At 41.5% G+C, this 21,377-nt stretch overlaps 1 protein-coding gene across 1 annotated transcript in view; it reads right to left on the bottom strand.

Moving 5' to 3' along the window:
• TTC7A (tetratricopeptide repeat domain 7A) overlaps positions 1-21,377 on the bottom strand; it is a gene marked incomplete at its 5' end in the record, with an annotated part of 175,886 nt that overhangs the window by 132,750 nt on the left and 21,759 nt on the right. The window contains 4 exons of the mRNA XM_082307008.1: positions 8,378-8,441; positions 8,881-9,041; positions 12,362-12,440; positions 19,602-19,723. Coding sequence (XP_082163134.1) covers positions 8,378-8,441; positions 8,881-9,041; positions 12,362-12,440; positions 19,602-19,723 — 426 coding nt within the window. The remainder of the gene's footprint in view (positions 1-8,377; positions 8,442-8,880; positions 9,042-12,361; positions 12,441-19,601; positions 19,724-21,377) is intronic.

Raw genomic sequence — 21,377 nt, 5'->3', positions numbered from 1 at the left:
CAACAATTTTTTCAATACTGAACCTATTTCCTATTGCTAATTCCAGATGCTCAAAAAAAAACCACACAAGAAGTTGCCACATTATCACAGAGATATTAAAAAAAACAAAACAAAACACAAAACTAAAAGGTGCAAACCTCATAACAAACTAACTGAACAATAGCAAGAACATGGAGTCTGTCTAACACAATAAGATAAATCATCATCACAAGGCTCAAGGTATCATTTACTACTGCCAGTGTTACATACAGGAGGGTGGAGAAGGGAATGTGAATCACTATTTCTTGAAACCCACTGAAGGAAATTGGCATGTTTCTGTGGCCTGCCTCTCACAGAAGAAAGGGTGCTGTGACCCAGATCCCCATTAGCCAATTTTTTTGTCTTTACTTTTGTTTATGTTTTTGTAAACTTCAGTTCTGCAGTGAGAAATCCTGACAGTTGCTGGTTAAGTACACGTGCAAAACAGTTGTGGAGTTACTGCAACACAGCATACACTGATTCTGTTGGATAGGGAATTTTACTTACTGAAAATGTACATAGAGAGAGATATATTTCATTTTGCATTTGAGAATGCATAAATTCTAAGCCATTTACACCAACATTTTTTCAATGCCTGTTTCTGTTGTTTCAGATCACTGATTCTCCTGAACACAAATGGAAAAATGGTTATTTGTAGAACACTGATCTCCAAACAGTGTATCAATAACATAAGCAGCAATTCCCAATTTGTCCTACTGCATTACTTCCTCCTCCTCCACTATAAGCAGCAGTAAAACAGAGCTACAAATACATTTTTAACACCCCCAGCATGACTCTTCCCTTTAAGCTGTTCCCGTTGTCACACAGACATGCCTCACAGCACACAAGCGGGATGGAGAGAGATGGTGAGTCATGCCATTAAAAGAAGAGAACCTCTGTTCAAGGCTGTTGTGTGGGATGGAGAAGGTCACTAATGCTACGAACAGGAGTTTCACCATCAGGAGTTAGCGTAACTTGCTTTATACGGAGCAAAAATACACAGTCAATGCCCCTTTATTTGAGGTACTCCTAGGTAATAGAGCAACCTAGAGATGCATTGCATTTACATATTTTGAGACACATTAGACACAATTAGCTGTGCATGCAGACATGACACCAATCCTATTTTGGGAGATAAGACACATCCTGTAGTCAGCCCAGACTGAGCAGCACACAGGATAGCGAGCACCTTCAGCCCTCCCTTTCTGCAGCCCAGGGACACAGCCCATCTGCAGGCCACACACATCCAAAAGGCTCCAGCACAGGCTGGTACCCCCGAGCCGACCCAAGGCTTGGCTGTGCTGATGTCTCTGTATCATTGCTGGAGGCCCAACTCGGGTGTTCAACCTGACCAGGCACAGAACTGGTGGAGGTTCAGCCATTCTTTTTAGGTCCGGCTCCAAACTGCAGCAATACAACAGTACGGGACTTTCAGACCCATGCTGGCTCTGACTTTCTGGGGATCTGCAATTTAACTAATGACCCTGCTGAGCTACAGCCAGCTTGTGCCTTCCTATCCACATATACAATATACTTACCTGCAAACTAGATAAGCCATCTATACACGAAGGATTTGCTGTACATCAATGACCCTGATAATTACAGCTTATTTATGGCATGTTTATTACATGTAGAAAGAGCCACAGTAAATCCAAACAGCCATTACTTCAGCAGTTATTACGCATGCAGTTATGCTGCAGAAAATTAAATTTTACCACAGTACAAAGATGTGCTTCTTAATAAAACGTCAAGCAATCATATGAATTACAATAGAGCATATTCCACGTAGCAGCCCCTTCTCACAGCAATTAGCTATGAAGTATCCTTTAATTGCTCACTTTGAAACGTGGCTCCCCCTGCTTTTTTTCAAAGAAGAAAAAGAAAGCAATTAAAATCTTTAATGAGTGCCTGCTGCCTGCCCCCTAATTCATGGGCATTCTAACGTTCAACTTGTGTCTTTTCATAATAGACATAATTGCCAGATCCACTGCAACCCATCTATACAGAACGGCAGCATGTTTTACACAGTGTACTGTAACAATGTAATTGGTGTGATTCAATACTAGCATTAAGAGAGAAAAACAAATGCTATGTGTTAAGATTGACAACAAGCCTTTGAAATCATGCAATTGATGCCTCCACTGCTAAGAACTGGGAAATATTTAGCCCATGTCCTTTGGATCTCCATTCTGGCCGTTTTGCCTGTACTGCCAACAAAACAAATGAATTCTTCGCAATGGCAAGGACCCATTCACATGGAAGAGGCTACTGACTTTTCACCTAAGATCTCTACACAGCACTTGAAGGTTCCCCTCGCTAACATATACAAAGCAAATATTCAGGGTTGACTGCAAAGCTGCTGTGAAAATGGGAAGCAGGTGGAACAGGGAGGAAATACCATACTCCAGCCACTCCCAAAACTGCTCTTACAGAGATACCACAACTTGCTCCATTTCAGACCAGAAGCACAGCAAATGAAAACTTACTGCCTCATGAGCTCTGCGGCATCTGTCTCATTTCCGATAGGCAACAGATCACAAGTCACTGGTACCCCATTCAGATGTCTCAGCAAAACAGCCCATTATTATTGGTGTGCTGGTTTTGGCTGGGATAGAGTGAATTTTCTTCCTAGTAGCTAGTACGGGGCCACGTTTTGGATTTGTACTAAAACAGTGTTGCTAATACAGGGATGTTTTTGTTACTGCTGAACAGTGCTTACATAGAATCAAGGCCTTTTCTGCTTCTCACACCACCATCCCACCAGCGAGCAGGCTGGGGGTGCACAAGGAGTTGGGAGGGGACACAGCCGGGACAGCTGACCCCAACTGACCAAAGGGATATTGCACACCATATGACGTCATGCTCCACATATAAAGCAGGGGGGAAGAAGGAGGAAGGGGAAGGACGTTTGGAGTGATGGCGGTTGTCTTCCCAAGTAACCATTACACGTGATGGAGCCCTGCTTTCCCGGGGATGGCAGAACACCCGCCTGCCGATGGGAAGCCGTGAATGAATTCCTTGCTTTGCTTTCCTTGTGCGCGTGGCTTTTGCTTTACCTATTAAACTGTCTTCATCTCAACCCACAAGTTTTCTCACTTTTACCCTTCCAATTCTCTCCCCCATCCCACCAGAGGGGAGTGAGCGAGCGGCTGTGTGGGGCTTAGTTGCCGGCTGGGGTTAAACCACGACAATTGGTTATCAAATATGACCATATAGATATATCTTATCTCTCACCAGGTATATTTTAACATCTTGTACTGCAGCAGAACTAATTCTGGAAACATCACTGAAAGCAAGACAGACATACGCCCTAGCCAGAACAGCCCAACAACCTTACACAAAAGGAAGAAAGAGGGAGAAAGTAAGGAAGTTTGTTTATGGATACTGTCTTGGGTAACAAAGTCATATATTTGCTATCAGTAATCTGCTTTTAGAAAGCTGACTTCCAAGAATTTGCATCCTCCTTGCAAGTTCAGAAAGAAGACTTCCTACTGCAAAGCTGAAAAGAAAAGCTCTCCATCCTGTCTCCAGCAACTCACATTAGAACTATTTATTCAAGAGGCAATTAACAGAGGTAGTGTATTTCCCACTAGAAACATCCTGCAAACCACCTTTGCAGGTCCCAAACACATAGCTTTGCCTTGCAGACCAGTTAAAGAGACAGTCAGGCTTGCTATTGTAGCGCACAGACGTGATTTGGCAGGAACCAACAGAGCAGGCAATCCTGCCCCCAGTTGTCTCTTTCAGCTGCCATAGTCCAATAGCCCTCAAGAAAATACTCATGATGGTCATCCAGCTGTTGTATTATCACTGGGCTCAGTGTCATTAAAAAAAAAAAAAAAAAATCCTACAAAAGCAACAAGAGATTCTTCTCCTTTGCCAACCCATTTATTGGACAGCATTATTTTATAAAGCTAGGAACTGTAGAGTTAACAGATTTTAATTATTTCTGTGCTTAAAAATACATGGGTTTAATCTTATTCTGTTAAAGGCATGCTCACAGCTATGAGTTTACTCTCACCAGTAAAAAGAACAGGACAAGTCCCAGTATCTATCTTCCCCCCTCACCATCTGTTCTGTGCTCTCAGGCTCTCCAAGGTCAAATCGCCTTTAGGGATTCAAATCAGAGATAAGATGGGGATGACATTTCTAATCTTTGTTACACAGGCACAGAATTTATTAGTTTTGGATACAAGGAGCTTCATTTTCAGTATGAGTGAAGTGAACACAGAGCCAAAAAAAATAATCCATGTTACCTGGTATGTTTGGTGGACTGCACCAGCCAGAATCCCCAGTTGTAAGAGCCAGCATTGCCAAGGGCTGAATAAAGGGATTTTAGATTGTATGTTGGACCTCAGATTCAAGAAGGCAATGTTTCGAAGTGCAAAGAACTTTTCCTTTTTTTTTTTTTTTTTTTTTTTTTTTTACCCTCAAAAGTAAACACCAAAAGTAATAGAAAATGTTCCATTCCTGGCTCTGAGAAACTTCTTGCTGACTCAGAATACTCCTGAGAATGGTTATTAAAATAAACAAAACTGCAGCTAAGGGTTAGTCCTGCCAAACCTCCCTTGCCTACGCCCCGCAGCACAAAGCACCAGAGTCCCTGATGGCAGAACCAGTGCCGTTCCCACTGGTAGCGCGATGCAGAGAAACCACTCCGCAGCAAGTGACAATATGCCCTCGGTTCTACCCACAAACACAGTGCCACTGGTTTTGATGGGTTAAATGCAATAAGAAAGAGGACTAGTGGTTTAAAAATAGGCCAGTCCATTTTTTCCAACATGTGATAGGAACACATCATTCTACCGCAGCCTGAGCTTGTAAAGGCTGTCACCAGCTGGCCTTCTCCTTGGTCTGAAGGAGAGCATTTTCCTCCTCTCACAAATGCAGCCCATCCATACCATAACTCGGGCCGTGCATAAGGAATGAGAATTTAGCCAGGAGGCCACAAACCCCGCTAAAGACAGCCCTGACTGTGGTAATCTTCAGGCTGCCTGATTTGTTTCACTAGATTCCTTCACGAGAACTCCACAGCCAAGCACCGTGACTAAATAACAGCTGGCACAGAGGAGGAGCACTTGCCAAACTCAACAACAGGGATGCTTTTCATTGTTTACTGAGATGCCTTAGCTTATGAAAATAGGTTCCCATTTTCAACAGGACAGAACAAATACAGGAGGCAACTCAGGAGAGTGCCATGAGGAAAGAGGCCCCAGGCTTTCACTGTAAGTGTTAATATACCCACAGAAGCATCTTCAAAGCTATGAAAGAGGCTACCATGTTATTTGGTCATCTGAAAAACTTTTACATACTTAGGCTCACAGGCAGAGTAAGTGAAATACTGAAGGAACCCTTAATTACCCCTTTAGAAGATATTCTCATTTCATCCCACCAGAACAGGCAAAGTGGCTCCCTTCCAATGCAAGGTAAAGGGATAAGAAGGAAAGCTGGGGCAGCATCACAAGCCAGAACCTAGCACCACTAAGAGCCAGAGGTGTGCTGGAATGTAGGGTCTGGCTCACAGCACCTTAAAGGTGATTTCTTTTCTCCATTTCCCCTTTACAGGAACAGTTCTTTTAACACCTGTAACATCTTCTGGGGCGTTGCACAGATCCTGATGAAGTAGATGTTAGCTTCAACTTAGAAGGCAAGACAAACAGAAAAATAGAGCGAATTTCAGCAGCAAACTACCTAGCACTGATCTACTCCTTCCCTGTACGGCTCGGAGGGAAAAAAATGGTGTTCCAGATGTATGTCTTGAAAAAACTACCATGTCTCCTTTTCATCAAATTTACCACGTATTTACTTTGAGGTTCTCTCCCCAGTACATCTTTGCTCTGTGTCCCCTCCATGTGCCAACAATTCTTCTGTCCCTCCTCCCCCCAGTTTTGTCCCCCTTGAGCTCGTTTTGGAGTGGCAAAAGTCAGGAACAGGCATGTGGAGCAGCTGTTTGGCTTTATGGTCCTGCAAAAGAGTTATAATGGCATGGTTGCTCTTTTGTCTCTAAAAATCAGACAGGAAAAGTACCTTTCTGGTGAGTTCTGCTCTGACAGAGCAATCAAAGTGTCAGAGAAGCTGGAGAGCTCCCAGCAAGCCAACCTAATTGTATACTTCTGTTTCATTTTAAGGGGTTCATAATTGTAAATACTGAAAGAATACCTAATCTAGCCAAAATCCAGGAACACCAACTATGTTGCTTACTGGCCTACAGAAACGTATCATTATCGCTTGCCACTGACATTCTCTCCAGGCAGGAAAATATGTTTTATTGAGTTGTTAACATTATATCATTAGGGAGACCTCAACTGGAAATCTGCTTCTTGTTAACTCATTTTCCATGAGCTTCAGCAAGTTTTAAAAAACAAAAAACTTCAAACAAACAACAAACCTGTACATGAGAAAACTCACTAGCCTACAACAAAGCTGTCATGTAAGAGATGTCTCATGTCATAAATTAAACAAAATTTCCCCTTCTTAGTACCGTAACAGTAAAACTACAGGAAAATATTTATGGATTGCAAACATATGTAAGAATCAGATTGCTCCCTCTGTACCTTCACTTAGGAAGCACATTCCTGTGGTTCCTAAGTGTATTTCTATACACAGCTGTATTTCTATAGACTTGTCCTGTATTTTTGTTAAAACAATAAACTCATGGCAAGCCTATTGCTAATGCAAGAGGAAAGCTCAGATGTCGCATTTCCCAAAAAATGGAAAGACACTTACAGTTCCTGCAGCGCTCTACTACAGGATCTTTGATTATATAAGTGCTTTACATGCAGCAGATAAAAACGCCGCCTTGCAATTACCTCCAGAAAGTTCCTATATATAGAAGACAGCACTTAAGCAAACACAGGCTTGCTTATTTAGGCTTGAAGTCAGCACAGCAGTCCAGTTCCTATCAATAGCATTTTCACACCGCTTCATCCATAACTTAGTTACAGGCCCAGTTCACCATTTTACACACTATTAGACAAAACAGGGATAACTTTCATTCACCTCAGCAGAACAAGATTATAGAGTTAAAGGTCCCACAAGGCCTTTCTGACTGCAAGCCCAGTCCCAGAAAAGGCTGGAGCAGCCAGTACTGTCGCTGCTCCAGACCCCTGATCCTCCTCCCGCTTGGATCAGCCCCGACAAGCGACACTGACATGAGTTCTGATTTTAATAGAAGTGTATATGATATTCTATAAGCCCTCACTCCTGGAGTCTCCACTTCCAATTATGAAAAGCCCCTGAAAACACAAAGCAGATGTACTGTAGATGCTTAATCTAGAAAGCACTAAAAAGCATGAAGTACAGTAACACTCAGATGTACGTGATTTTTAAGTTAATTTAATATTTTGGGGTGGTTCCACCTCTTCAATTTTTCCCCACGTTTTAAAACCAAGCAATATTAAATTGCTGTGTTCCGAAGAAGCTTGCAGGAAAGGGGAAGGACTTGAGCCAGAAGAACCAGACAAAGAAAAACTGAAGGAAGAAAAAAAAAACAACAAAAAAAACAGTTTCCACAGCATCTCTTTTCAACTCGTCTGAAAGCTGTTTAAAAGTTCCTAAAAGGGTCCTTGATGCTCCAAGGTTTTCAAATCTCACTTTTAGCTACAGGTGACCACCCAGTATTTAAAGCAAAGTAACTTTCTTTACACATTTTCAGAAAACATTCCTTACACACTTTCTGTATGTTTGCATCTTCTCAGAACATGAAAACGATAAAAGGTTATCATGCAGTTTTCCACGCAGTTGTTTTTCTCCACCTTTTCCCTTCCTCTTAAAGGGATTTTTTTTTTAAAGCAACTGATGTTATAAATAGAATAAATCTAGTTGTTTCACTGTAGTTCATTATGGATGTTTCTGCATGTGACAAAACTCTGTGTATCATCAGCATCAGAAACTGCCAAAGATCACTCAGGATTGAAACAGCTAAAATATTATCCCTGCAGACTAAGGAATGTAAGCAGAATATTGTATCTTGCAAATGCCAAACAGCAGGTACCACCATCATGCCTGGCTTTAGGCATGGCTCCCTTCCTCTCATTCTTGATCCATAAATCCACACAGATGTTTTGAATGGAAACATCAGTCTACTGACAATGTATCTGGATGTCAGAACCTGCATGCAGCTATGTTGAATGCAGTCACTTCCTCTTCTTGACAATTCCCAAAAACCTTCACTGATGTTCCATTTAATAAAAGTGGTGTCACTAACAAAAGAATAAATAGCATTTCCTGTTCAGCAGCTGAATCCTTGCTTCTGTTTATCTAGGGAAGATTCTGCAAACAAAACCAACCAGACGACTTGACACGGAAACGCTAGATATTCCTTTGTGCTATTCGTATTACAAACTCATTTTTGGCTTACCATGGATTCACTGATTAAGAGGAGAAGAAGAGCCTCTTCTACGTTGTCTTGAGGGCAGTACGCACTGAAAGACAGAACACATTTTTCTGAGGAAGGTCAAGAATTATCCTGTCAGCCTCTTTCTCATTTCACAGGAGAAGCAGTAACTTGAAACATCTCATGCATAATTCATTTGCTAGGCAATACCTTCTTTTGCAGGTTCTCACAATTAAAAGCTCTGCAATATATCCTAGATGAGCTATACAGAACCACAAATAGATTATTTCCATTTCATAGCAAAGACAGCTATTTGGTTGGATTTTCTTCCTTCCTGGGGGAAAAAAAAAAAAATCAAACACTCAAGGTTTGACGCTTCCTTTTTCCAGCAGGCCTTTTGATGGGAAGTTAAAAACAAGAACACACAAAACTAATACGTGAATCAGTGACATAATCAGCAGTACCGAGGAGCGTTCAAACACTCCCCTTTCTCCTGCCAATAAACTGAAATAAAAAGGAATGCTTACTTCTCTTCTGTGTACAGCTCAGGCCTCCGACAAAGAAGATTGCTAACATAAGACTGATCTTCCTTGTTCATGAACTCGGGAAGCGGATCAGATAAAGGGCTCCAGTAACAGTCCTCACTGAGGGAATGGAGAAGTACTTGGGCTAGCTGTTTGGCTGCAGTCTAGAGATCAGTGAACAGTACAGAAAAAGACATGTCAGTGAAGCCTTCTCCAACACGAAAGATCCACCCTTCCCCATGTTCCACCTTGGGAAGGAGATACAGCGACAACAGGACAGGACCACTTTTCAGAAAGCTAGAGTAGCTAAAACAGCTGCTAAAAAGTCTACAGCAGTGGCAGTTTCTTCCCTCCTCTGAAAAGGCCAGCCTTCTGCATTTACACAGCCTTGTTGCAATGCTGTAGGAAAACAAATATCAAAAAGGCCCGACAGCAAGGGACACTTTGGTGAATGAAGACAACTGATTGCCACACAGACCGCTGCGACAATCTCACAAATGTTACTATATTAGAGTATGATGGCACTCCACTGCATTCTCAGCCTCAGAATTTTGTATGCAAGTCTCAGTCCAGAGGCTACTTTTGTATTAGGTTTAAAAGATCAACCCTTTATCTGTTAGTATTGCGCTTCCTGCAGCCTTTTATAGCTTCATCTCGGTACTGCTTCTCTCTTTTTGTTGCAATAACGGAGGGAGGAGAGAAGAGGGTTAGGAACTTTATATTGAGACACCAACATCAGATGCATTTTTTTGACCATCGAGTCGCCAAGGATCCTTAAATACTTGCTTTCCGGTTCATACACGTAGCTGGCAAGCTGGGCCCAAAAGGGGGCAAGTTCACTTGACCTTGCAAAACTATCTTTGGCATTTGTCCTTCTCCCCCACCCAACAAATCTCTAATTTTTTGCACTGTAAATAGATGAACATGCAAACAAGCACAGAGACATCAAAAACGGGTGGTATGTTCTGTGAATTCTAAGAAACACAGCACTCTAAGTGGTAAAGTAAATACTCCGCAGAACAGAGGCAGGCTGAAACTTCATCCCTTCTGTCCTAATACTTGTAAATATTATTTTGGAACTTCTCTGACTGCTGCAATATATATTTTATATACAATGTACGCTTTGAGATGTGTTATGAGGCCACCATGAGTCATTTTCTTTTAAATACCAGGATAGGTATGACTGATAAACTTAAACATTACTCCACTTGAGGGATGACATCTATAGGACCAAATAAATCATACTGAGGTTAAAGTTCCCATTATCAAATTCAGAAAAATAACTTTTGATGCAAGGTTCTTTATTTTCATCCACCCCACCACACATGAATTCACTGAATTAGTTTAAGATGCAACCACAGCAGCGCATGCGGTTTCTTAAACACCAGAAAGGGATGTTTCATAGATGTACCTAGCAAATAGCAAAGGGATCTGAATGTATGACAGCGCCTCAAAGAAATATTGTCACATACAACTCCCTGGAAACCCCAAGACCTTCCATGCACTGTAACTGACAAGCTACAGAAAGCCTTCTGTTTCTAACTAGGCTTTTCTATGCTTTTTATAGCAAATAACCATGAGCAAAATGGCCTAGGGCCCTGCGACATCAGCCAGTATCATTTTATCGTCTCAGTGTGTAATTATTTAGTCAGTTTTACCCCTGAGGAGCCAACTCTCCTATATTTTTTCCTACAGTCTTAGAAGGGAGGGAAAAATAACACGCCAGCAACAGAAAGATCTCTATTGGTTCACACAGAAGTAGGAGTACAGTTTGTGATAAGCCTTTCAAAAGGCAAGCACCAAATACTTTTAGTGTGTTTGATTTTAACATACAGTACCGTAGCCATGTAAATTAGCTTCACTCTTGTTTTGAATAAGACCAAACAAACCAGAACAGGCCAAGACTCTGATTTATGTTATTACTGCCTTTGGCTAAATAAAACCATCATTATGCTTGAAGAACACTGTGATCCCAGAAATTAGGAAAAAAAAAAAAAATCATGTGTTTCACTTTCATGCTTGAAAAACTTGTTTAATTAAGCACATTCCTCCCTTTGCCCTCTTGACAGCTCTTTAAAAATAAGTAAGAAAATGAAAATGCAACTTCCTGTAAAATGAAAATCCCAGGAAAAACTATTGGATGAACACCTTCAGATTTCCCCTGAGGGATAAATCCCCCAGGGGTGTTGTACAGCTCTCCCCCATTGCACAGGGACAAGAGCATTTGAGTGCCACGTTCTGTCATGGTATAGGAACAGCAGATGGTTAGACTCATTTCAGCAAAATGATAAAACAGGTGAGCAAGAAAAATCCCCTGAACCCTGATCTCAATCTGAAAAGGGACGCAACCGTTTAAGTGTGACAATTATTTAAGTCACCTCTTCTAATTCCCTGCACAAACTTCCACAGACATCTCTAGCCTCAATTAGGCATATAAGGTGATACCAAGTCAACTAGAAGATTAATTTCCAGAACAGAAGTTCCAAAATACACAGATGTGAGGAACCTAGGCAAAAAAGCACCCAGGATACCCTTTCTGCTCGCACTTTCATTTTAGCTCTGCATTAACATGTGTGCTAGACACACAGTCAGTCCATCCATTGGAACCTGGCACTCTCCATCTCTAAAATGCTATGCAAACCCATGCCCACCTCCCTTGCTGAACTTCTCTGAATTACACAAAACACAAAGCTGAACCAAGCACAAAACAAGTTCAGTCGCAGCAACGTCAATGCTGCAAAGTTTTCATTCATGTTCTCAAGACTGCTATTCTCCATGCTGTTGACCTTGTCACCTCCTGAGTAACTTCAGGACAAGATCTCTTAAAAGGGAGACAGGGAAGAACCAGTTAAAGGTCTAAGAAGTTAAACAGGCACATAAATAACTTTCTCCATTATTTCTTTATTTGAGGCACTCAGGATAACAGATGCAGAATGCCAACATCAACAAAAAAAAAAATTAAAAAACTTAAAATCACTCTGTACTGTATTGAAGGGAGTTTTACAGGAAGAACACTGAAGCACTTGAGTCTAAAAAAGCACTGCTTGTTGCAAGAGCCAGAAGTACTTAATGCTTCTACATGCAAATGCAAAAAGGTGTGCATGCACACACTGAAAAGTGAGAAAGAAAACAAGACATTATCACCTGAGGACAGCACTGTCAAACTAAATACATCTCTATTTCTACCAGGGCTAGAAAATGCACTGAAAAAAAAAAACAACAACCAAAGTAACCCACATGCCCAGGTCTGAAGGCTCAGAGGTTTCAATTGGGTAGGTCTTTGAATTAAGCGCATCACTTGATACATCACTTTCAAAAGTTTAAATAAAAAAAAAGAAAAAAAAAAAGAAAAAAAATTTTAAAAGGCAGCAATCAATCAAGTGCGGACAAATACATTTTTCTCCTACTGCACTGGTTAATAAACAGAGAGAATTCCTGCATAGCAGATTACCCCACCTTCCCATCTCCCATTCATTCCTCTTACCATTTTGAAGGTCTGAGTAGCTTTTGTTTCCACAGTCCGTAGTATTTCTCGCAGACTCCTCATTCCTTTCACAATATTTCTATGGGGAAGGCAGGAAAAAAAAAAAAAAAAAATCACAAAAAAACCAAAAAACCCAGCACATTGGAGACAAAACATTTTTATGATGCGCCAAAGCTTGGCAACAAACTTGACATTCAAACAAACCCATGAAACAGTCACTAATATTGAGTGTGCAGTAGCGAGACAAGTCACTCTGAGGCACATATAGGACAATGGCACCGAGCGAGGCAGCGACTGTAGCATGCCTACTCCAGATGGCTTCCTAGGAGAAGATCACATTCACATTCGACGAACAGAGGGGACATTTGGAAGCCTTTCATAGCTCGTATTTATAAAGCAGATGCTTCTTCTTCAAAGCATCCACATCTCCTCTTCATACACACAGATTGTACTTGTTTGAATTATATTGAGCTTACGCGATGCTTTTAAATGACGATTCCTTTTAGGTGGTGCTTAAACACCTTGTGTCTGATGGCCCAGACACATGATGTAATTACAGTGGTTTAAACAGTTTATTATCAGGCAGCTAAGTTGCAGTAACTGTCTGCAAGCACAGCTTAACCTGCAATAAAAGAGGGTTAGGCAAAAAAAAAAAAAAAAAAAAAAAAAAAAAAAGACAGACATTACTCTGCATACACCATGAGCAATTAAAGAAGACTAGTTGCCAAATGGTATCTTAATCGCGTGTCTGAGCATTAAGAGAGATGCGGAGAGGAAAGATTAAACACTGGACATAGTAGTTAACACATTTGCAGCCTACAAGCTCTTCAAGGCTAAGGACATGGCCCTACCACCACAGTAAACACAAAATGGTTCAGCTCACTTTCATTGCATACCCAAAGAAATATAAGCTATCAGAAAAGAAGCAATGCTGTACTGAAATAAAGAAAACCAGATAAGCACTTGTACTGGTACATTAACTGCCACTTCAGCTTATTCCAGGAGAATTTTCTGCGCAGACAAAGCCTAGATTTCATTAAAAAAAGAAGCCATATACCATAACAACCTTTTCCATCAACCGGATTAAATTTTGAAGGTAAACAGTACAGACTGCGCTTGTGGCCACTTTCATGCACTGCAAACCTTCTTGTACTCCTGAATCAATGACAAATATTTGAAGAAATAAAGAAAAAAGTAATTCTTTTCAGGGGAAGGAGGCAAAAACTGTGATCACGTTTACCATTAATATTGGCTACATAAAATGCCACCCTAAAGCTTATGGTCACCAAGTCACAGAACGCAAACGCATGCAGCCTTGCTTCCAATCAATACTCATCCCAAAATTGTAAACTTTGAGGTAATCTGTAGATTACCTAGTTGTGGGTGGTCTAAAGACAAGCAACAAAGTAAGGCAAGAGCAAAAACAAGAGCAAAAAAGGAGACTTGCCCCTGTGGAGAAAGTCAGATGCTGTCTGTCTTTTTTTTTTCCTTCCACTTTTCTCCTAATTGAAAGATGGGCTTGGAATTTATCAAGGGAAAAAAGCTCAAGGCAGTTATTGTAAGTTTGACTTTAATGCTTCAGCAAGCTCTCCAATTACAGGGCCAAGACATCTGGTGCTTTTCTGTGGGTCTAGGAAAGAATATACCCATGAAGATGCAGTTCTGGACCTTAAATTCAGGAAAGCAATAAAGCAAGTGGTGACATTTATGCACATAAGTAGTCACACCAAATCCAACAGAATTGTTCAAATGCTATTTATTATCAGACAGTCAAAATCAATGAATTCCCCTATCTAAACAAAATGCATCTGCCCAACTGCTCTCCCCAGTTCCTGAAAAGTCCTGGCATTTCCTGTGCTTCCTTGGGCTCCTTAAGAGCCTGGACAGAAGTGTTATGGTGTGTAACAGTTCCTCAACATTTTCAAAAATGCATATGTTTAGATTTCTTGTTAGGATAATGGTATTTGTCTTAATAAAGTGTCAATGAATTCCATTAACTAGCATCAGAAAGATTAGTGACCACTTGCAATAGCGAATTAATTATACATTTGGCACATACTTAAAGAGACGAAAAACCTAGAGAATGTGCTAAAAAGAGACAGTTTTGTTCCCAGAGAACTGGAGCACCGTTTCAGTTCCACTTTTTAGACAAGGCCATAAACCAAATTAAGCTTCAGGGCAGAAACACCTTGCTCTGGGGGGGAAGGAGAGAGGAAAAGGAAGGAATATTGACACACTGAAGTAAATGAAAGAATAAATGGCAAATTGCTGCCCATCTGCAAGTAGTCAGGGTTGAAACCACAAACCGCATGACAAATGCCTAGGAACACCTTCAACAGAAGGTGGGAGTGCAAAACGGGCAGCACAGGAGGAGCACCCAGCACTCGCCACCTCCCAGACTGGTGCTTGTGCCGTCAGGGTCTCTCAGAGAGCACCTGTGCCGCACTCTGAGCTCTCAACTCCGAAACATGCAAAGCATCTGACAACAATACCAGTTCTACAGGACTGAGGATTTGATTTGGCAGCTTTTATGTTCTGAACTTTATCAAACATTATTGAGCCGTGACAGGAGACAGAGCACACCTGCCAGCAGTCTGCAAACATACCTCACTACAGGAGTTTGTCTTTCCGCTCTACTGTTCCACGCCAGGAGGCCATCTGACCACACATTTCATTTTCAGCATATGAATTGCCCTACTCATAACGATAAGGAACTTACTGTTCCATTAGTAGATGTCCTTCATATACTAAACGTGCACTTGAGAATTTTTTTTTAAAATAGGACCTGAACAAGTTAACAAAAAGAAAAGTATGTATTTGAACAGAAATACATGTACATAGATAAATGGATGAGGATGCAAACATAAAGCCTCTGGCAATCCATGGTGAATCCATTTGATCTTGTCTAGATCAGAAACTAAGCAATCTTGAGCCTCTGCAGGACTTGGATAGAAGACTATCTGGATATCCCAGGTACTGTTGCCTCAAGCCATGGCATCATAAGTGAACATCAAATCATGGAAATTACATGAGTTGGAAGAGTGCATGGGCCCCTATTGCACGGCTAAGATGCCAGAAAAAGAAATGAGAAAGAACAGGAAGGGAAAAGCACACGGTCATTAAACTGCCTTGGTTTTAGCCACAAAAATGGCTTGAGTACAGTCAGTCCAGTCAGTCCAGCCTGGCATGAAAATCTATTTTGTTTGTACAAAGTACGCTGTTAATACAGGGTAATTAATTACCAGTCCATGAATCAAAGCAGTCGTATGACATTTATGTCATTCTGTTTGGTTAACATTACACAAAATTTTAAGATACAAGAAAAGAAAGAAATACACTGTTTTCCATGCAAATTGCTGGGAAAAATATTGATAATGCAGCAGAGTGGACCATGGGCACAGAGGTCTGCAAAGACAGTCCCCCAACAACATGGGCACCAGAAGATCATGTTCTTATCCCCACTCATTAACTGTTAAAACACTTAGCTGCTAACAGATGGAAGAGACCATCTTGAGATGACTCCACGGCAGCTTGCAGAGCCACCTCTTCAGGGGAAAGCGGTACCCAAAGCACACAAACAGCAGCAACACCATTGCCTCTGCCCAGCTCCTTTTTTAACTTGGCACCTTGCCCAGGTTTCTAAAAATTCATACTCTCTCCTTAAACAGCTGTTCATGTATAGGCACAAAACACACCTGAAGAAGCAAGCCTCAGAGTCTCATATTCCTATGAATGAAGATACAAGACAAGTAACTACAACAAAGCACATTAGAGTTTCCTAATGGCAGCCTAACAGAAGTGGGGTGCTCAAAAAAAAAACAATACAAAACAAAAGCTTAACATTTATCTAGATCCATCCAGTAGTCGGTAAGAATCACTCCCAAATTACCAGCTGCAGTGTCCTCGATAAGGTGCTAGATTGTGAGGACTGAAGAGGAGCTAAATGACAAGAAAGCCCACAAATTCCTCAGAAGTGATGAATAGTCTGGCAGACACTGTCCTGCCTGCCTTTGTACATTAGATTCTACTGTAAAACAACACCTACATGAAGTTACTCTTTCAAAGTGCCCTTGCAACAGAAGCCTACAAAATTTCAAAAAGGGAACCAAGCACTCTAGAAAACTGACAGGAGAAGGGAAGAGAAAGAATTGTGTAAGCTTTCCCTACTAGGCATTTTTGTCAGGGATTTCCAAAGTAATTTAGGTCCTAACTTGAGGGATCATAAGGAAGTCTGATTTCTAATAAGTGCTTAATATTTATTGTTCCAGAAATTAATTTTCTTTAAAAGTGTCCCATCTAGAGCTTCCAAAACCAACCACATCCCCTGGAAAGCTCTGACTTTGTCTTGCCTGTGAAACTCCACACATACTTCAAGTGCCATTAAGAGAGCAGCGTACGTATAACCATTACTTCACAGAGGTGAAGCCTGTTGGCCCTAAGAAAATACTAAGAGCATCTTGACCAAAGCCCCCATAACAGTATAAAGTAGTAATACCTGTTCAATACTCTGAATGGCAGTAAGAAACGAGCCTAATCTTCACAAATCCACATCAGGAAAAACAAACAAACAAACAAAAACAAACAAAAAAAAACCCACCAGTGCAGATGTTGACATGAAAGACAACTGGCTGCCTCCTACAGTACAACCGCATCTGCCTGCCTATATTCTGCATCCACAGCATCAACGTTGCTCACTGGAAGAATAAAAGAAAGCTTTCTTGGGATGCAGCAGGGCAAACAACTGCCGGAAACGTGTCCTCAGCAACACAATATTTTTAAGTAAACATCTTATTAAAAGCAGCTGGGACTTCCACAGCTACAAGACTTGCTGGCCCTTACAGCTGGCGGCTCACCATCTGAAAGGGAGACCAGACCTTTGTTTTGTACTGGTGCCTTCTTTCCACTGCACACTACAAGAGAAAAGGGCATCGCTGACCATGCTCCGAGAGGAGCGTGCCTGTTGCTGCCAGCAGGAACAAAAGCATGACACCACCACTCGTATCCCTCAGCTCTTCTGCCTGGTGAGACAAGAATAAAGCACTTGCTATTTCTTTTGTACACCTGTGCCACCGGGGAAGGACATCCCACCTGACAGGACCTACCCCCCTGCCAGCTTGAGCATTCATCATCCAAGGCTTATTTCCTACCTGAACACGCTGGAAGCAATAACGAGAACAAAAGCGTTTCTTTGAGCTGTTCAATATCAGGTGGAGAAATTTATTATACACATGAAGCATCCTAAAAAGCTTCTTCCCACTTCCCTCCTCTTTCCTTTATATATCCCAATGCTGCTTATGCCCTCTCGTGGCAGAAACCATGCACTAATACCAGCTGGGGGGGCAGAGACAAGCTGTGGCATCCCACGAGGCTCCTTTCCCCCCCCACGGGACCTTTCATTTCCCTGGCTGGTGTTTCTCGCTTGCACTGGAGGAGGTGAGGAGCGCGTGGGGCTCCGCTCCCGTCCCAGCCACGGGAGCTCCATCGCACCGACTGGGACGCTCTTTCATCAGGAGACAGCTACAGAGAACATTTTGCTGCTATTGCAGCAATTCAGCTTATAATCAAAGCGCTGCTTAATTCACACATGTATTTTGATTCCAAATTGTTTTCCTGTTGGGTTTTTGTTTGTTTGTTTGTTTTTTGGTTTTTTGTTTCTTTTGGTTTTTTAAGGCTGTCATTAAAATAATGTGGGAAGGGAGAAAGCAGGGCCCACAGTATAGCTAAAGCAACCCACTGGATATATTGAACTGATGAAGACTGAATTTAAAACGTTGCTGAATAAAAGGAACATGAGTGAGTTTGATATTCAAAAGGTGCCTAGAGGACATCAGTGCCATATGTTCTAAATGAGATTTTATTTTATTACACAGTTAATGAGCTCACTGGCAAGACCTCAGCTTTTTGTTCGCCATGAGAATGGTAAAAGGCTAGGAAAGCACACGCTGTGCCACAGCCAGTTAACCACCAACTCACCAGGGAAAACCACATACCTGTCCCCTACTGCCGAAGTGATACTGAGACTACGCCTTATACTTACAAGTCCATACTTTCTTTACACATAAACTTGTACTCACCTGACTAAAGGGGTCATTTCACAAGATTTGGGCTTTGTGTATTTGTAAGCCTTCGGGTTAAACAAGGCTCACCTGAAGGCACCTCTCATGGATATGCTTACGAGTATAGCTTCACTGTACATGCAGGCTTTTAATGAAAGAATGGGGAACACAGAGGCTATTCACAGTTGCATTTGAAGTCATTCTTGGGGGATAAAAAACTACCAAAAAAGCCCTAAACAAGAAGCAACCCCTCCTCCAGTGTCAAAAAATGGTATCAATATTCTACAGAAGAATTCAAACTGATTTTTGCTGGGATTTCTGCCCCCCCCCAGTTCTCTTCCTTTCAGTCTCCCCTCATTTTTCGCTTTCTTCTCCATTTTACTCAGCAGGAAAAGGAGGAGGAGTGAAGAAAATGAGAGAAAATATCTTTGACTGGGGGTGAAGGTAAAAAAACAGCCAAAATGAAATACTTTCAAAGATGGTCGGCTAAACAGAGTTGATTATATTTTGAAGACATGGCCTGTTTTAGGGAACAGTGTGCCCTCACTGATGGCCTTTGGAAGTGGGCATTGACAATGTCTTCTTTTATTGTTCTTGAGAAGGTTTTCCTCAGGTGAAATTCACTGTAGGCTTGCAGACACCAACTCCTCTTGCCCTTCCAAGGTTCACTGGCAACGGTATTTCAGAGGCATAATAAAAACCCTGGAGCAGCACTGTTCCCGTACGCATTCTCTCTAGTAAAACCACACAGATTTGGGGTATTGATTTAAGACTTTAAATAAACAAAAAAACAAATAAATAAAAGAAAGAAACTACTCTTAAGACTTCACTGAGCTTTATCTAAACCAGGCCCTGTGGCTGAACATTTTGAAAGCACATAGCAGTGTAAATTCCACTCTCTCTTTAAGGTCAAACTCCCCTCATCTCTACAGGGAACAGAGCTGAGTCAAGACAACAAAATTTTTCTACTCCACCCCACTTGTGGGTCTGGAAAAACAAGGCTTGGGACTCTTAAGAGAGACCAAGAGAGACAAATAGGAGGGAGGGAAGGACACTGAGGGGACTTGAGGTGAGCCAGCAGCAAAAAAGTCACAACAGACCATGTACAAAGAAATAAGCCTTCATCTCTTCTGAGACGAAACATGCAACATTATCTATTTTTATTAACATCTGCATCCACCTACCCCTTCTTTAAATGAGTCACGTAGGCACTCTGTAGAGCTGCTTCCAGGAAGTAGGAAAGTTCAAACTCAGAGTAAGTCATGTTGCTGCCCTTGATACTCCTTGAATGTGTGTTGTTTAAGGTCTGTGAGGGGAGGAAAGAAATATCTGGGATTACAGACAACTGTTTGAACTAGCCAGTTCCTCATGAGCCAGAGACATCTCCAACAATAAAACGTTAGCTTCTGCCATCAGATTCCTCCTCAGACTACTTGAAAACTTACCTTCATTAGCTATTCAAAAGCCTTTCAAAGTCAACTTTAAAATAAACTATACAGTGACTTCCATGAAATATTCTGCATGCAATATGAGTTTTGAAACACCTTCCCTTATTACTTTCCAACCTTTAAGTAAGTAAGTAGAAAGCTACACATTAATACCAAGGGCTTCAGAAGTACTACTCCAACCACACAGATCCAGCATCTTGCACAAAAATATTAATGCAATGTTTGAGTAGGTATGTCTAGCTTAACATAACATAAATATTTGTTAAGAGTTAGTAAGCTATCAGGAGTCCTGATCGAAGAATCTTGGCCTTTCCTCTATTTCTCCTATCAAAGCTTCTTGCTTTTGCTTCCTTACTGGTAACAAACAGCTTTCATTGCTGAAAGTTGCCCTGTGCAAACTCTCCAAAGCAGGGTTTTACATCCAGGACTGAAGAAGGCCTATGAACTTTCAGTATATCTATCAGTAATCCTGCATCCTTGTCTCTGTGTCCAGAAGATGAATGAATTACAGTTCAAACTCTTTCCCTTCTTCGAAGAGACAAGCTGTCAGTAAAAACATTTACAGTGCCCAGCACTGGCAGGAACTGGTCCTTCCACAAAGGAAGGACAGTATTTAATTTTAAACAAAAAAGCCATTCAGCTTTTCCCTACAAAGAAACAGACCAGACAACTTAACTGGCTTCTTAATGAATTTTTGTATATGCACTAAGCTCATTTTCTCTTGTTTTAATGCAATTAAAAACAAAACCTGGAACAGACACACACCTTTGCTGCTGAGAAGAGCAGAAATATCTGGTCTGAAGGTCAAAGGCCATTAAGTTACACAAGAAGAGGTAACACGCATTGCCATCAGTGCTGCTGGCGTCAAGCGTAACATGTGGAAAAGGAAGGGCGTGGAAGCACATGGCGTGCCCTGTTCAACTCAGCTGGCAAAGTTAGAGAGACCACTAAGCATGTGCCCAGCAAATCAGTGGCACGTATTACAGCTTAGTGGAGGGCTCACAGTACTCATCCTACTCAGCATCCTAGCCAACCACTGACTAAGCAGTCGCTTGCTACTGATGATCTAGGTTCCTCCAGTTTCACTTGGAGAAGGTGAAGCACTGGCACTTAAACTGCTATGGCTGACCCAAACAGGTTACTTTTAGCTCATTAGGGATCTCAATATCCATTACCGGGTATCATTTACACGGCAGATATGTAAAATATCTTGGGTTCCTTCATGCTGTCACTTGCTATGTAAAGTCTGTATTCCCTCTTTAGTAAGAGCTAAACTTAAGATACAATCTGATCATATCTCAAATATTCAGTGCTTTACCACAGGCAAAACTGGTTTCCAGACATCATTCTCAGAGGAAACAAGAGACCAGATAAACTGCTCTTTTGCAACTGCTTATACTGAGACACCTCACTCCTTCCAACTTGTTCTCATACTCCTTATTGTCTATGATCACTTGGCATTTCCCCATCATTTTTGCTGTCAAAACTCTGGAAATTCCACCCAGGCCACCA

This window comes from Platalea leucorodia (genome assembly GCF_965183815.1).
Source record: "Platalea leucorodia genome assembly, chromosome: 3".
Lineage (NCBI taxonomy): Eukaryota > Metazoa > Chordata > Aves > Pelecaniformes > Threskiornithidae > Platalea > Platalea leucorodia.
This window is presented reverse-complemented; position numbering and strand designations above follow the sequence as displayed.